The following is an 18190-nucleotide window of genomic DNA, read 5'->3' as shown; positions in this document are numbered from 1 at the left end:
AAATAGGTGTTCGATGAATATTCCCCCAGCTAAAATAATAGGGAATAAATCGTACACCAAACAATTCTAAAATGGAATGATGAGGGGATTAACTGTACAATGTGATCCCCACACACTTGTAGTAAAACTGCCACATAAATTACTGTAAAAATTCACAACAGTAGAGAAGAGAGCTACCACTAACAGACGAGGATCCCCAGGCTCAAATTGAAGGGGTTAAGCAGCTCTATCTGCAAGGGGGAAAAATGATTCTTCATTTGCCTTCATCAAAGACTAATTTTAGGTCTCTTGGTAATTAAATGAACACATTGTTTATGCTCCATACACTTTCTGTCCTGAGTCTTGGAAAATACATGAAATTTCCAAGAATTAAAGTTTCCATTAACACAAGTGCCAAATCAGGAGGCCTGACCTGTGGGAGAAAGCACATTTGTCTTTGCTGGCTCCTTTTCAAAAAGCTACAGAAAGATATTTACTGTATAACTTTCTTGTGCGTAATGGCTCTGTTTTATCATTGAGGCCATCTAGACAAGACCGAGAAGCTGCCACATTTCAGAAAGCCACCAATTACTGAAGAATGACGGTTTGAGTTCTGAAGTGTTGACTGCAGTCCCTCTTCGGGGTAAAATTTTTGTATTGGAAGAGACTTCGAGCGGTTTTCTTCTTCCACTTTTTCTTTTCTTTTTTTCTTTTGTCGTAGTTGTGTGTTTGTGTGTGTATTTAATTCCCTGAGAACCAGCTTCGGCTGGCGAAGAAATATGTCAATACGAAGTGGGTTTCAGAACACTACTTCCACTTATCCCTACTAGAAGGAAATTTAATGTAAATCAGTATGTGTGCACGCAGCCTGGATGCGTCAGAAGACTATTTTCTGATCTCTATATCTGGTTTTATGTAACCTGAAGTAGCACAGTTATCTACCCAGGTTAAAAAAAAAAAAATCTCTTTACGTCAGTGAACTCGAACTCAGAAAGTTCTCTCCCCGGAGCTGGGAGCCTTTTAAAGACATGCGTGTCACGCTGGCTGCGGGGGGTCGCAGCTACTGGGAAAAAGGCTGGTTCTACAGGCCCCGCCCTCCACCCCCCGTCGCCCCTCCCTCCGGCGGGCTCCCTACCTCCCCGGGTCTCGCCTCTCCCCCACCCCCTCCCTCCCTCATCTCAGCAATTTCGGCCTCAGAGGTCTGGCGCGCGTCAAAGCCCGAAGTGGGAGGCTGATTTGTGGAGCATCACGCCCCAGCTCCTCTCCCCAAGCCTCTCCTCTGTCGTCGGCAGCGGCCAAGGGATAGAGCCGAGCAGGGGGAGGGGAAGAGCGACACCCATCCCCCTCCCTCCAGCCCTCCCCGCGTTCAGATTCAACTGCACCTTTTATTATTTTAACTCTTCTCCCTAGGACGCGCGGCCCCGGGATCTGTCCCTCCGGCAGTCGCGGTCCCCGCTCCCGCGCCCGGAGATGGGACAGCGAGGGACCCGCTCGCGGTCGGCCGGCGTGTGCGGGGAGGTGCGGCCGCTGCGCCCGCTCGCCAGAGTCTGTAAGTTTCAACGCTCCTCTAAGCGGAGGGGAGGGGGAGGCTGAACGCGTCCCCGCAAACGATTGAAAATGCAGAACACGGGCGAGGTTGACAGCGTCGGATGGAATTTCGGGGCACACTCTTTTAATTGACTCTATCCGCAGCCCGCAGGCTATTGTCCGGGGTTTTTCCTGCAGCTTGTATGTTTGATCCCTTCGTCGTCAAGAAGTTTTCAAGCTATTACATTATGAGTTCCAGTGGGATTTTTAAAAGAAAAAAAAAATGCAACTCACACTTCTTTCAAATTTAAAATACCTCTACGTAATTTTCAGGTTACATAGCACATTGCTTATTATTATTTTGTCGAATTACAAGAAACATTTATACTACGCAGGAGCTCACGGCCTTTGCCTATTTCTAAAAATAACAGAAAAAGAATTTCCCCTCTTTACTTTTAATATTGCTACATCATGTGAATAGTTTAGTAAATAGAGCCTTAATTTTCCTCATAGACGTCGCGTGCTGGTATCCTTGCACTAATCTACAGACGCGGGTAATTTCAGAATTATCACTGAGCCTGCTGTTTACAGGAAGGCTCTTGGTTTTGTTTAACTAAGGCTGTGCTCTTATGTGTTCAAAACGATAAGGAATATTGAAACAGTTCTGATTCAGACCAAGTAATTTTTCCGGGATCCAAGAACTCAAGCACTAACTAGGCTCGTGTTTAGATTAATAAGATCATACCTTTAGCTTTGCACGTCACCTGGAATGTATAGACACACCCCTACATGCAAGGACTGAAGAGGTGAGGAAAATAGGGGGAAAAGTTTTTAATCTTCGTTTCCCTCCTGCAGGACGGGTCTCGAGGGAAGGAGAGGCAGGTCGGAGACAGGTGCATAGGCTGGCTATGGTGACGGGACGATGTTGGCCAGAAAGAGCATCATCCCCGAGGAGTATGTGCTGGCGCGCATAGCCGCGGAGAACCTGCGCAAACCGCGCATCAGGGACCGCCTGCCCAAGGCCCGCTTCATCGCCAAGAGCGGGGCCTGCAACCTGGCGCACAAGAACATCCGGGAGCAAGGACGGTTCCTCCAGGACATCTTCACTACCTTGGTGGACCTGAAATGGCGCCACACCCTGGTCATCTTTACCATGTCGTTCCTCTGCAGCTGGCTGCTCTTCGCCATCATGTGGTGGCTGGTGGCCTTTGCCCACGGGGACATCTATGCTTACATGGAGAAAAGTGGGATGGAGAAAAGTGGCTTGGAGTCCACCGTGTGTGTGACTAACGTCAGGTAAGAATGCAGCGGGATGAGGCAGGGGTGGAAAACAGTACAGAAAAAGAGATGAAACTGTCCTTTCTCTCTTCACTCTGTTATTTTGTTGCAAGTGAACTAAAGAGTTTGTTTCAGTACCTTCAGAAGCAAAAAAGTAAAAACATAACAACAACAACAAAACCAATCCAATGTATTAAAAATCTTCTCAGATGCAGCTTTATGGATGACGAGTCTTTGAAAATGTAGCGCTTCAATCCTTTGAGCTGGCCTTGAAAATATTATACCAGTTATTTTAAAATGGTTGTGGTTCAAAGGATTCCACAGAGTGCCTTCCTCAGAAAAACCACATACTGAGTTTTCAGTCTGAAAAAGCTGCTGTCCATAGTTCCAGCATCCACAAGGCAATATCTCTGATCAACAAAAAATATTGTGCAAATGCTAGTAATGTTTTTCCACAACTTCTCTTACCAGTGACATTTTCAGAAATAATGAGAAAAATGGGAAAACACTGGTGGAGAGGTGTTCTAGATAAAAAAAAATGTTTTTAATCCACCAGAAATGAAATAAACATAAGCCCTTCTTTATCAAGATTATCTTAAATAGCTGATTGCTTGCATTGAATTCCAAAATTAGAAGTTATGCTGAGATTCAGAACTAGAAAAAAATTATTTTTTAATGGAGATTGGTCCAAATTTTTAATGGAAGAGATTATGTAGAAGTGACTTAGTGTTGTGGTTTTCTCTAAAAGTTTTAGTAGGATAGGAAGACAGTTCCTAGATTGCCCTAATTTTGCTTTTTTCTCTTATATTGTAAATATTTCAAAGATAAGTAAAGTGAATTTGATTTCAGTGATTCTCCTCTCATAGTTTCACATGGCCTAAGAACATTTACTTGGAGTGATTTGTCTCTTATTTTGTTGGAAGATGGAAAAAGGTAATATCAATTGCAAAAATATGCACTCTGCAGTGAAACATTAGTAGTTATGCTAGCAACTTTTCCAGGACCTTTTCTCAATAATGTTCCAAATTCACATAATTCATAAAGCAAAGCAACTGAGCAAGCACGATTCTTCCAGGAAACTGTAAAGAATAAGACCTTTGATGACCCTGAAATCTTATGAAATTAGCGTACCACTGCAAGAAGCAGAGACTCAGACTGTAAACTTGTCCATCCTTCCATTCCCTGAATAGTTGCAATGCCAGCTTATCAAGGGAGCTTGCGGTATTTGTCGTAGAGATCACATGCCACAGATTTCAGCTCAGATTTTGAGGAGGAAAACAAATTGAATCGATCCACTGCCTTTACCATCGAGTTAGATATTGTTTTCTTGTCTTAAACTTGCCACAGACTTTTGTCTCAAAGAAAATATAGATGAAGAATGTAGGTGATCATCAGTACACCAAATATAAAGGAACAAAATACTGTGTTTAACGGGTATATGTAGGTCAGATATCATTATCTATAATATTTCTCTTTAAGAAATTTATTGACACTGATGTTGGTGAATCATTTCCCTATCAAGGTACATTTTTAATAAATATGAAGTAGATACACATAAAAAGAGATAAAAGAAACAGAAATGATAAACCTCGGAAAAATAAAGGACAGATTTTATTCACAAGACAAATATATTGGCTTTTCCTGTGGGAAAAAAGTCATTAAGCAATTTATTAAAGATATGTCATCAAAAGTGAGATATTTTCAATGATTTTGTAAAAGAACTTGACGGAGTGCACTGGTTATTAAAAGCTGTTTTACTGCTAGCTTTTATTATTCAACAAGAGGTGTTCTGAGGCATGTTTATCCCCCTGATGGATTCCTGCTGGTTTGAACATTCAATTCACTATGAGAAATGGCATCACAGATACAAGGAGACACACTTGATTTTATCAGTATGAGAGTTTTAGCATTTTATTTATTTATTTTTCATTAGATGATTCTCTAAAGCATATTTCTTTTTAAAAAATTTTTATTAAAATATAGTTGATTTAATCTTAGCATTTTAAATTGCACTTCTTACCTAAAAAAATATTATTGGACATCCTGTAAGGTTAAAATCTTACTGGTTTTATTTTAACATTGTGGTACTATTTATACTTCGATGCAACATACAATTTAATCTTAACCAACCGTACATAATACTTTTTCACCAAAAAAATAGAAACAGAAAATTCTCTATTCTCTCCCAAAAGGGATTTAAAAGATGACTAATAATATGTCTAATTCTTTGCATTTCCTTTCCTTTCATAAGTTCAGTGTCTCACCTTGTCATCAGAACCGAAAACAACTGATTGTAATGAATATTCTCCAGTGTATCCAAATAACATTTAACATTCTCCTTCCAGGCTGGCTCACTTTCCCTTTCATGTGGATGACTTTCTAACATGAGTCAGAAAATAAACCAATATACTTCCTCTTCTAATTCAGCCTCACTCCCTCTGTAGAAGAACAAATGAGCAGTTAAACACTTTCATCTCTTGAGGTTGTTTAGCATGACAGGTGTTCATAAAAGGCTGGGTCTTGCACAATATAATGTTTGGAAGTAAGTTCTTTCATAAAATAAACAGCATACACAATATGGCACATGAATGATATCTTAAGCCGTTAAAATGAAACATCTGAGCATATTCATCACACCCTGCTCCCTGAAGCATGTATAATTAGAAATCAATGTTGTATCCGTGCCCCTTCACTGGGGTCTTTTCTTATTCTTTGCCATGTTTTTGGATCATTCAGTATTAGCTCATGTGTAGCTAGTGCAAAAAGCAATCATTGCTTTTCATGAATCGTTTTAGCAACAAAAGGGGTAAGAAAGGCAATTTTCACACTCCATTTAAAAGTTAATTAGAAGAATCAACTATCTTTCAATTAAAAAAATAAAAATCCCTGATTATGAACCTGAATAGAAAAAGATCACCTGCGTGTGCTTGCCTACCATTCACGGTGTCCCGCCAAAGTGCAGTACTTAACTTAGTATTCAAATATTTAATATTTGGTCTCTCATTGTGTGTGGCATTAATACACAGCTAATACTTTGACAGATGGTCTCTCGTCTATAAAATTAGAAAAGTTTGAAATTGGGGTGTAGGGCAAACACAAGACTAAGACTGTTTCTATTAAGAAAACACAGCGGTGTAGGATCTGTAGTTAAATGAATAAATTAGTGATAAGAATAACCAAATGTGGTGCTTCTCAACCAGGGGAGATAAAACAGAATTATCTGCAAGCTTTTCAAAAGTTTTATCCAGGTCCACCCTAAACTACCAAATCAGGGTTTACACTGAGCTAAGCAAGAGAGTGCGGTTTGAAAAAGCTTCCCAAGAAAACCCTGACACTTGTTGGCCCCTTCCCTGTGATTCTTTCGGAGACTAGGCCAGAATTAAGAGAATTCATGTTCTTATTAATTATGTAATCTTGACACAGTCACTTATCTACCTCTACCTCAAATCCTTCCTTTAATAACTTCAGTATTCTCTAGATGACTTAGAGAACAAAATGAGACAATCAGTAAGAAAACATGTTTCGTTCCAAATGGCACATGTTTTTTTTTAATTAAAAATACTAGTATCTTTGGATGATGTGCTTTGTACCACTCTTTAGCACTGTGCTTTCTCTATATAAGGTACACAAGCAGTGTTTGTTAGGGAGTACGACTTTTAAAGGTTGTAAATAATAAAAAGTTCACTTATTACTCAGTACTTCCCATATGACTCAAGTCACTTAAACACAGACAGGCAATAAATAATAGACATCAACCTGGAAGAAAATTTCACAAAGTAAAACAAGCCTATAAATCTAAATATGTCTAGGTATTATTTTAATGTTTTCACATAAACAGGCCCATCATTACATGATTTGAAAACATTAATAGAAGTGTATCCCAGAAGCCTGGAGGTAGATGCATGCGGAGAGAGAGAGAGAGACGGAGAGAATGAACAAGTGCTTGTGTTTAGAACTGGACATTTGACACATTAAGGTGGATGGTCTTTCTAAAAGCCTTTAACAGCCTTTGGACATGGGACTTCCCTGGTGGCGCAGTGGTTAAGAATCTGCCTGCCAATGCAGGGGACATGGGTTTGACCCCTGGTCCAGGAAGATACCACATGCCACGGAGCAACTGAGCCCGTGCACCACAACTACTGAGCCTGTGCTCTAGAGCCCGTGCTCTGCAACAAGAGAAGCCACCACGATGAGAAGCCCACGCACTGCAACAAAAAGTAGCCCCCGCTCGCCGCAACTAGAGAAAGCCCACGCGCAGCAATGAAGACCCAACGCAGCCAAAGATAATAAATAAATAAATAATTTTTTAAAAATAGCCTTTGGACATCAACAAATGAATGGATAAAGAAGATGTGGTGTGTATATATCTATATATAGACATATACACACAATGGAATATTACTCGGCCATAAAAAGAATGAAATAATGCCATTTGCAGCAACATGGATGGACCTAGAGATTATCACACTAAGTGAAGTAAATCAGACAGAGAAAGACAAATGTCATGTGATATCGCTTATATGCGGAATCTTAAAAAATGATAGAAATGAACTTATTTACAAAACTGAAATAGAGTCACAGACATAGAAAGCAAACTTATGGTTACCAAAGGGGAAAGGGTGAGGGAGGGATAAATAAGGAGTTTGGGATTAACATATACACACTACTATATATAAAATGGATAACCAACAAGGACCTACTGTATAGCGCAGGGAACTATACTCAATATCTTATAATAACCTGTAATGGAAAGAACCTGAAAAAGAATATGAATGTGTGTGTGTGTATACACATATATATATATTTCACTTTGCTGCACACCTGAAACAACTAACACAACATTGTAAAGCAACTATACGTTAATAAATTTTTTTAAAAAAAATAGCCTTTAGAGGAAGAAAACGCAAAATTCAACTTAGCCTGTTATTTCGTGATTCAAAATCTGATCCAATGGCATTGTTTTCTGGTCTCATTTCTTACAGGTCTTTCACCTCTGCTTTCCTCTTCTCCATTGAAGTTCAAGTGACAATTGGGTTTGGCGGGAGAATGATGACAGAGGAATGCCCTCTGGCCATCACAGTCCTGATTCTCCAGAACATTGTGGGTTTGATCATCAATGCAGTCATGTTGGGCTGCATATTCATGAAAACAGCCCAGGCTCACAGAAGGGCGGAAACCTTGATTTTCAGCCGCCATGCGGTGATCGCAGTCCGAAATGGCAAACTGTGTTTCATGTTCCGTGTGGGCGACCTAAGGAAAAGCATGATCATTAGTGCATCGGTGCGCATCCAGGTGGTCAAGAAAACCACGACACCCGAAGGGGAGGTGGTGCCTATTCACCAACTAGACATTCCCGTTGATAACCCCCTTGAGAGTAATAACATTTTTCTGGTGGCCCCTTTGATCATTTGCCACGTGATTGACAAGCGCAGCCCCTTGTATGATATCTCCGCCACTGACCTTGCCAACCAAGACCTGGAGGTCATCGTGATTCTGGAAGGAGTGGTCGAAACTACTGGCATTACCACCCAAGCGAGAACCTCCTACATCGCTGAGGAGATCCAATGGGGCCATCGCTTCGTGTCCATCGTAACCGAGGAGGAAGGCGTGTATTCCGTGGATTACTCCAAATTTGGCAACACCATGAAAGTAGCGGCTCCGAGGTGCAGCGCCCGAGAGCTGGACGAAAAGCCTTCCATTCTCATCCAAACCCTCCAAAAGAGTGAACTGTCCCACCAGAATTCTCTGAGGAAGCGCAATTCCATGAGAAGAAACAATTCCATGAGGAGGAATAATTCCATCCGCCGGAACAATTCATCCCTCATGGTGCCCAAGGTGCAATTTATGACTCCAGAAGGAAATCAGAACACGTCGGAATCCTGACAACAACACAACCCCCAGAAAGTCTTTGATAAGATGTTGAAGAGTTTCTACAGGGCACAGACTGAAACAGAGCTGGAACACAATAATTTGTCCTTCTTTATCTTAATGCACTAAATGATATGGATATTCCAACAGCAGCACTTTCTGTGTCAATAAACAGTAACACACAAGGTGGAGGGTTCTTGGCTCACTTGTTTCATCCATGCAGTATTCGCAGAGATAGGCTTAAGTTATGTAGGGGAAATGCTGTCATTTCTCTCAATTTGAAACCCAAGAATTACATTAATAGTAATAGACCTTGAATATGAAAGTGGAGCAAGGGATGATGCTTTATGAAATACTTAGCAGGTGACACCACAGTTGTCTCTGTTTCTATTGTTCACTCTTGAAATGTGATAGAATGGGCAGGGGGCCCCAAAACTGTGTTTTTCCTTTCTCTCTTTCTCTCTCTCTCTCTCTCTCTCTTTTTTTTTTTTTTTTAACTGCACCAGGTAAGAAGACTGAGACAAAAACTGCTTGGTTTTGTTCTGTTGTTTATTTTTTATTTTTTAAATATGGAATTTTATTTTTTCTCAAATTGTATAGTATAAGCATAACTAGTATTAGGAAAATTACACTAAAATTTTAAGCAGGGACATCTGTGAAATTGGAAAACAACAACAACTGAGTTCAATTCTAGCATGTTTCCACATGAACGTAATTGAATCTAACTAGAAATCAAAATTCCTATTCCATTAAATCAACTATTGTAGTATAAGACTCAACGTTTCAAAGCTATAAATCACCCCACAATGTGATTGATGAAGCAAAGTTCCTGTTAACTTCTCATTCAGAGCCTTGAAAACATGAATAGAAACTTGCAAATCTATTTTTGGATTTCCCACAGAAAAACTGCTTAGTTCTGCATTTTCCCCGATGCTCAGCCAGGTGTCTGCAGTCCTGCTGGGGCTCCCAGCTGGTTAAAGACAAGCCATAGGAGGTACCAACTGACTAAGAACAACTCACAGAAGAAACATTTAAGCTGAAAAGTTTTACCCATTTCCCTGTGAGTTGGAAAAATATTTTTATTAAAAACAAACTTAAAAAGCTGCTTAGCTCTCATCTACTTCTAAGTGGATTCTCTTACTTCACTTGGTTCTTCACAGTGACCTCCAGAGGTTTCTTTGTCCCTCTCATGGCCACCTGTTGGCAGAACTAGGCAAGGAGTTTTTGGAGAAAAGCTGAGAACATTCCTGTGTCATTTAGGACGGGATTCCCAAAGGGGACAGCTACTTCTTTTGCCTTCTCAGTTCTTGTTGAGAGCCTCCACTATAGTGAATATTTTATTAAAATAATTTCTTTGTATTCACTGTAGTTTTGCAATTTCTCTTTCACAAAATTATCCCTAGTGAAAGCTCAAGGAAAAACAACACATTTTTAGAGGCATGTGAAACAGCGATCACACAGTGATGACATTCACCTCTGAGATCTCTCTCTCTGAGGGTCCCTCTCTTTGAGATCTGTTGTTCCAAGGGAACTACGTTTTTAAAATTTCATGTTGATTTCATTTCATTCAAAGTTTTAGAATGTTCTCTTGGTTTTTCTATTTGAGCTTGATGTATCATGGAAATCCTGTAAACTTTTTTCTTTGCGTCTCCCACCTCCCGTCTTAAAACTACATCTCCTTCTCAGTAATATCTGAATGCAGGCCTGGCATATAAAGATTTAGCATTATCTCAATTGCTAAAGTGAGATTTTCTATCAACCCTTGATTTAATCATCCTTAGCTCTTGCCTCTTCAAGGAAGGGATGAGGGCACAGGGAGAGAAGTACAAAGCTAGTAAGCTATAGGCTTATTCTCATGTTTCACATAGCTAAACATCAGAAAGTTGAGCTCTTGTGTAGCCTTTTACACAGATTTTTGGGGTCTCTATTTATTTTACTTCATCTATGGACATTGGTATATTGAAACATTTCTGTACAGTTTTCAGTTTGCTAAAGAAAAATCTACCTTAATCAGATTTAGCCCACCAGTAATTACAGAGTTGGATATCAGACCTCCTAGCAGTTCTGGCATAGATGTGGATCCCCCTCTCCCATCCCAGGGAAACCAGACAGATGCAGAAGGCAACTGCCACACCAGCAAAAAGAACATGCACAGTGCTTACCTGTTGTTCTGTGCAGGGGCAGCTCAACATCTGTGAAGGTGACACAGGCTGTGGGGCAGGTAATGTCTGGGCATAGTGGGGCTGAGATGCAGGATTTCTGAGTCCAGGTGATACAGAGATCCTTGGCAGCCAGGGGCAAATCTAGCAATGGAGTTAGAGCAGTTCCACCAGCCAACTTCCAGCTGCAACCAAAGGCTGGGTGCCAAGGATCTGATGGCCATTGATCTCATGGGGAAGTCAGTGGAAGAGTTTGATGGGACCCCTATGTCAAGTCATGGCTCAGATAAGGACATCATTTAGCTAGTGAGAGCCATACCAAACAAAAGGTCACATCAATTTCTAAAAATCTGCAAGTGTTTTAGAACATTACAATGATTTCAGAACCTATTTTTACCAAAATATATTTAACTGGCTAAGCAGTTTTGGAACTATTTAGTTTAGTTTTAGAAAATAAGATTCTTTATATGTGTGTGTATATAATTTTGACTTATGTATTGAATTTAAATATTATTTTATATTAAATACTTAGATTCTTCACTTCCGTCCTCGTCATCATACAGCAGCTACAATATTCTTTTAGATCATATTACATCACGCCTCTGCTTAACACCCTCCTATGTCTTTCCATTTTTCTAAAAATGAAAATCAAAACCTTTTCCAGGGCCCACAAGCCACTACATCTTATTACTACCTTTTCCCCTGAATCATTTCCACTCTACAACTCTGGCCTTGCTGTTCTCTGAAACAGAGCCATACATACTTTCAGATCATGGGTTTGCTTCTACCAGGAACATTTCCCCAGAAGGCCTCCTGTGATTATTTAGGATTTCTGCTCCAGTGCCATCTCATGAGACAGTGCAGTATAGTGGTTAAGAAAATAGACTCCACAGTCAGATTCTCTTGCTTTAAATTTCAGTTTTAACACTTAGCATCTGTGAGGGCTTGACAAAATTAATATTTGTGCCTCATTTTCCTCATACATAAAATCAAAATGATTATAGTACCTACCTCATAAGTTGCTGTAAGAACTAAGGTAGCTAGTGTATATAAAGGGCTTAAAATAGTTTGATTCATTCACAAAGGACAAAAGCTAGAAATGAAAGACTGCCTTGAAATTAATTGGATTCTTAGTAAATGACATTCAGTGCATTATATTTGCTCTCTAGAACAGAGAAAAAAAGATCTTTGCAACATGAATCTGATCTCTTAAAAATTCTGCAGCAGAAACCTTATGCCCATACCCAGTTGCTTTTCCTGCTTATTTGATACATGCCACCTGCCTGTTGTCAGATAGTATAACGTGTAGAATACTACAAAGTGTAAAGGGAAACATTTTACCTACAGAGGATATTTCTGGTTTCATGTATCTGTCATTAATTTATTTATCCAGTAATATATATTGAACTTCTACCATGTCTGACATTCACCATCTGGCAAAAAAAAAACCAGGTGTGTTTCTTCTCTTTATGGAGGAGCGGAAATTTATAAGCAGGTTAGGTGCTGATTCTGCACCCAAATACTTTGAGATGGAAAGTATCAGGAGAGGAAAACTGGCTTAGGTGCCAGAATTGTATGATCAAAATCGAGACCTACCCTTGGTTACTGGGCAGGCGTGGGAAGGCAATGGAAGATGCAGAGTTGTGCCACAAGATATAGTTTTGCGGAGAACTGGGTGAGAAAATAGAACACGGCTCATCTTTAGAGCTATCATTTTTTTCCTGCTTTACATTATCCCAGTCCCACGGTTTTATTCTACAATTCCTTATCATTTGCCACTTGGCTCAAGACTTTCTCTGAGTAAAATCCTGGTCCCCTGGACTCAGATATTTCTAACTATCTGGTCGTTTTAACACTCAGGTGTCTCAGAACCAGCAGAGACTTAAAGAGATGACCTCAGTTCCCAAAGAAAGTCTAACTCCCAGAGAATTTATTAGCCGCTTAGTAAACATGGGGCGGCACTTTTTCCCCTCCGTTGGTTGGAATCATTTATTTTTTACTGCTGTTTACAGATTTGGCATTTTCGGAAAAGAAATTTCCTCACAGATAATAAAATAATTATAGATAAAGAAGAAAGAATGAAAAGATATCTGCATCTCTTGGGGTTCCCACCCACAACTTTTGTCATTTTCACCATGTCCAAAGTAGAGGCAGAACTGAAATTAGTGTCTCCAAGGACCAGTGCATTAAAATAACCATAACAAATCCTACAGGCTGTTTAAGAGGAAACCCAAGGGCCATGCTCTTCCCATGATCTTTATGCACAATTCTCATCAATGGTGATGGGAATTCCCCAGAGATCTAGGAAGGAAGTGACCCTAATTACACCCCCCTTGATAATTTACTGCACAGATTCAAGTTTAAGTTCATGAAAATCTTAATCAGCCTTTAACTTCAGATCAAAATACCACATCAGAGCCCAACTTCATTTTAGAGTATTTCTATCTTCATTAGTACTCATTTTCAATCGTTGTTCCGGTTCTCATGGAGATTTTCTTGGCAGTACTGTATGACACCCCTCCCCCAACTCCAACACCCTCTGGCATAATTTAAATGAAACTCTTATTTTTCACAGTGTTTATTTTAATCACTTGAGAAAACAAAAATATTAAGGCTGGATTTCCACATACTATTGGACTACTTCAGCTTGTATTGAATAAACAGTGAAAAAGTGGAGGATAAAACAGCTACCTGTAAAACTGAAGTTAAAATATACTTTTCACTTATTAATAGATATATTAACAGATTTTTCAGGAGTCTTCACTTAATCGCCATTGACCGGTGAAAAAAGTCTACACTCTTTAAGCATGCTAGTCGAGGCTCCTTGCGGTTTGATTCCAACGCACCGTTTACAGCTTTGCTTCCTAACCCCTTCGAATAGTGCAATGTGTAAAATACTACAATGTATAACATAGTGCTTCAAGTTCACTGACTGTTTCACTCATATTCACTCTCCCACACAAGTCTGGAAGTCTCTGAGCTTGAAACTCTGTGCCTAACAAAATTACTACTTTTACAAAGCCTTCTCAAATCCTCCGTCTAAATTACTTCTTTATCTCCACAGTGTGGACTGTGTTTATTGGTTATTTCATAATATCTGGCACTATATAACTTTCGGATATCATATGCATCTCTCCTCAGACTGTCTTTCCCCCAGACGGCTTATCACAGTGTTTGCCTAAAATAGATGGTGAAGCAGCCTGACAGTTACCTCCCCCAAATCCATTCATCCTTTCTTTCATAGCAACAGAGTTGTTCAGCTAGAGCCAACACATTCCTCTGTCTCTGTTAGCTGTGGCCATGTGCCTGATTTGGGGCCAATGGCCCATGAACAGAAGTCAATGGACCACTTCCCATTCTTGATTTTAAAAACTCTGAGCTTATGTTTCTGTACCTTCTTTCCCCTCCCACGGACCGGACACATAGGTGGTGGAGACCAGCTCTGACCGGGCTGATGACGTAAGAAGATGTGGTACATGTGTGTGTATAAAATGGAATATTACTCAGCCATAAAAAGAATGAAAAGAATAAGCAAAGTGGATGGACCTAGAGAATATTATGTTGCTTAGTGAAATAAATTAGATAAAGACAAATACTGTATGATATCACTTATATGTGGATCTAAAAAACAATACAAATGAATGTGTATGCAAAACAGAAACAGGCTCGCAGATATAGAAAATAAGCTAGTGATTACCAGTGTGGAGAGGAAGAGGGGAGGGCAAGTTAGGGGTATGGGATTAAGAAATACAGACTAAAAAAAAAAAAAAAGAAAGAAATACAGACTACACTGGAATTCCCTGGTGGTCCAGTGGTTAGAATTTGGTGCTTTCACTGCCAGGGCCTGGGTTCAATCCGTGGTCAGGGAACTAAGATGCCGCATGCCATGCATCTTGGCCAAAAAGAAAAGAAATACAAACTACTAAGTAATAGATAAGCAACAAGGATTATAGCCATTATCTTGTAATAACTTTTAATGGAGTATAATCTATAAAAATACCGAATCACTATGCTGTACACATGAAACTAACACTGTAAATCAAATTATTAGAATCATTAGAAAACTGAATGAGTGTGAGTAGGATTTTTAACTCAAAATGATAAGCTTTGCCTTTAGCTCATCCCTTTATCACTAAAATAACAAAACACAAAAACTTTAAATCAAAATTAATCTAGTGCAGTCCCATTAATAAGATAGCTTTTCATCAATGGGAAAGAAACCCTGAGGAATTTCTGGAAAATATAAAGAAGATGGAATGGATTTGCTGGGAAAACTAACCAGAGCTGAGACATATGACCCAGATTCACTCAAAAGAAGGAACAGAGTGGCTGGACAAGAGGTTCTGCAGCAGAGGTCAGAAAATATCCAAAGTTCAGAGACAGTACGATCTGGAAAGAGAAGCAGGAGCAGACAGTGATATGGGGATAGTGCAGGGCTATAGAGACGTGGGGCTGCTCTGCGGACGATGCTTGGCACTGTGAGGACCTGGGGATCTACTACCTCGGGTCTCTCATGAGACCAAGGGCGCTCTGGGCCTGCAGATGACTTGGGCCACCAAAGTGATAGAGAGAAAAAGAAGAGGATCTCAGTTGAGGGTAGCATTTGAATTAAAGTTTTATTCAATGCACTTTGAAGTTTCCTAACATTGGGTCACAATTTATGTTTAAAGATTATGCATGTTGATACACTTTTTAACAGATCCCAACTTTGGCATTCTCTAAAGGGCCTAAATTTGACATTGACATTAAATCTTCACCAAAAAAAAAAGTCACCCAGGAACATAATTCAACGTATGATATTCCCATTTTAGGTGGAACTACCATTAGGCAGAAAGGATTCCTGGCACAACTTTAGTCTTTGCACTTGAATGGTATTATCCTGGATTTGAGAGGAAGAGCAAGCTGGTTGTCCAGGATGTGCAGTGGCTGTGGAAATGTGCGTCATCGTGGAGGCCACATACATCAGAAGACGTACAGAGAGCTTAATCTGGAATGCTCGAAGTGGCAGCTATGGCAAATATAACAAAGAACAAGTGTTCAGCAAACATGCAGCATTTATCAAATTTAAATAACATGTCTGGCCTTTGAATAAAAGATTTTCTGTGTGTTTATTCAAAATAAAATGATTCTGTCCCTGACTTCCTTTTGCAAACCACCATCAAAACCAATTGTATTTTATTGGGGGAAAATGTGACTCTTTTCTCTTTCTAATCTTTTATTAGAGAAAATTTCAAACATGCAGAAGTGGAGAGAATAATATAATAAACTCCATATATTTATCACCCACCTCAACAATGACCAACTCATGACCAATCTTTTTTCCTCTTTTGCCCCCCTAGAATTCCCTTTCTCTTTCTCTGATTGTTTTGAATTACTCCCAGAATTATATGCTTTTATCTGTAAATATTTTATTACATATCTAAAAGATAAGGAACCTTTAAAATAAATTATCACACCTGGAACAAAACCGCCAACAACCTCTTAATGTCATCAGTATGCTCCAAAAATTATTATTGCCACAGCCATGGTAATGCTCATCCTTAGTGGTAATCAGAAATACTTATAGAATAGAAAATTTTATATATATTTGCTAAAACTATAATGTAACAACAAGGAGATTAGAATAAAAACAGTGTGAAGAATGTCCAGACCACCAAGAGGTAAGACTAGTCAGTGAATCCAGTTAAAGTCAAGAGTACAAAAAATAAAACAGAGTGAAAAATGGCAGAAATAGAATGAATTATATCAGCATAAGAGAGGCACTGCTAGAAACAGGCACTAATGGAATTCTAACAAATAATACTTGAAAATAGTTTTGATATTTTAATTTTTGGTAGGGTAGTCAAATCCTATTTACTTACTCCTACTTTTTAAATTCAAGTCAACTTCCCATTATGGTTCCTTTAGACCTATTAGATGTCCATATCCATGGAACCAATTATTTTACTACAAAAACAAAAAGGGAAAAAATGTTATACTTGATTTTTTCCTTAAAATGATGTGGCTTACATTATCTGCCTTTACAACTATTAATTGGTACCACTGATGAGTATAAAAAAAAAAAATCCTCTATGAATAATTAGCTCCAGAGACACAGACGTCCTCTAAGCCCTAAAACCAACAGAATTAGGAAATCATTTGTGAAACTTTAGCGTTATTTTTTGCCTTTTAATTCAACATGTCAACTATGTATATAACTACAATTGTTTTGGCACAGTAATTAGATGTAAGCATGAACATAACAAAACCTCATTGCTAAAGAAAATTGTAATCCAATGAAGAGATGGTAGAAGGTTTAAAATAACAAGGCAGAACCTGGCAGGGCCATAAGAGGTGTGCAAACAAAATACTATGTAAAAACTTGAGTGTGGAAATAACATTCAGATATCAAGACAAAAGAGAGGGAAGACTTCGAGATGGGCTTAAATGATGGGCACTATTTCAACAGGCAGAGATGGCAAGGAGTACAACCAATGCAGAATAAGTGGCATTAACTCATTCAACATATATTTATTAAGCAAGGTGGTATGATTCTGTTAAATGCTGGGAACACAGCTGTGAGCAAGATAGACAAGGTCCCTGGCTACGTGGCTTTTATAGTGTTGTGAAGAAGAACAAGCAACAAAAAAGTAACCAAAAAAGTCTTTTTAACCACAAGATAATTTCAGCTAGAGGTAAAAAGTAGTGAAGAAAATAAACAAAGTGATATGAATGACTGGGTAGGCCATGGGCAATTCTTTAGGTGGGATGAGGTAGGAAACCCTCTCTGAAAACGTGAAATCTTTATTTTTATTTATTTATTTTATTTTCAAAAATTTTATTGGAGCATAGTTGATTTACAGTGTTGTGTTAGGAGATTCTTTACCCTTATAGGTTATTACTCAGTCTTACAGAACACTGAGTATAGTTCCTTGTGCTATATAGTAGGTCCTTGTTGGTTATCTATTTTATATACAGTAGTGTGTATATGTCAATGCCAAACTCCAATTTCAGTTGAAACCTGTAGGACAAGAAGTTGCCAGAGGAAAGGCAATGAGAAGGACAAAAGCTTGAGACAGGGCATGTTCCGAGTAATAAGACAAAGGCCATATGCCTGGGGGGAAGAGGGATTGAAGAGTCAGAGCACAAAAGGCCTCCACTTTTACTTTAGAAGGAATGGGGAGACACTGAAAGGACGTGGCCAGGGATCGTCACCATCTAATTTATATATATTTAGAGTTTATTCTGGTAGCTGTGAGCAAAGTGGAAAAGAATGGGGCTTGCGGATTTCCCTGGCAGCGCAATGGTTAAGAATCCGCCTGCCAAAGCAGGGGACACAGGTTCGAGCCCTGGTCCGGGAAGATCCCACATGCCGCGAAGCAACTAAGCCCCTGTGCCAC

At 39.3% G+C, this 18190-nt stretch overlaps 1 protein-coding gene across 1 annotated transcript; it reads left to right on the top strand.

Annotated features, from left to right (window-relative positions):
• Nucleotides 1-1208: 1208 nt before the first annotated feature.
• KCNJ8 (potassium voltage-gated channel subfamily J member 8) lies at nucleotides 1209-8837 on the top strand. The gene is made up of 3 exons (XM_029205696.1): nucleotides 1209-1528; nucleotides 2362-2802; nucleotides 7767-8837. Exons 2-3 carry the CDS (start codon nucleotides 2429-2431, stop codon nucleotides 8665-8667), a joined length of 1275 nt encoding a protein of 424 aa, XP_029061529.1. The 5' UTR covers nucleotides 1209-1528; nucleotides 2362-2428; the 3' UTR covers nucleotides 8668-8837.
• Nucleotides 8838-18190: the final 9353 nt, after the last annotated feature.

Source organism: Monodon monoceros, unplaced genomic scaffold, assembly GCF_005190385.1.
Source record: "Monodon monoceros isolate NGI ecotype Baffin Bay Population unplaced genomic scaffold, NGI_Narwhal_1 Super_Scaffold_6, whole genome shotgun sequence".
Classification (NCBI taxonomy): domain Eukaryota; kingdom Metazoa; phylum Chordata; class Mammalia; order Artiodactyla; family Monodontidae; genus Monodon; species Monodon monoceros.
The sequence above is the reverse complement of the archived record's forward strand: the minus strand, read 5'-3'. Positions and strand labels throughout refer to the sequence as shown.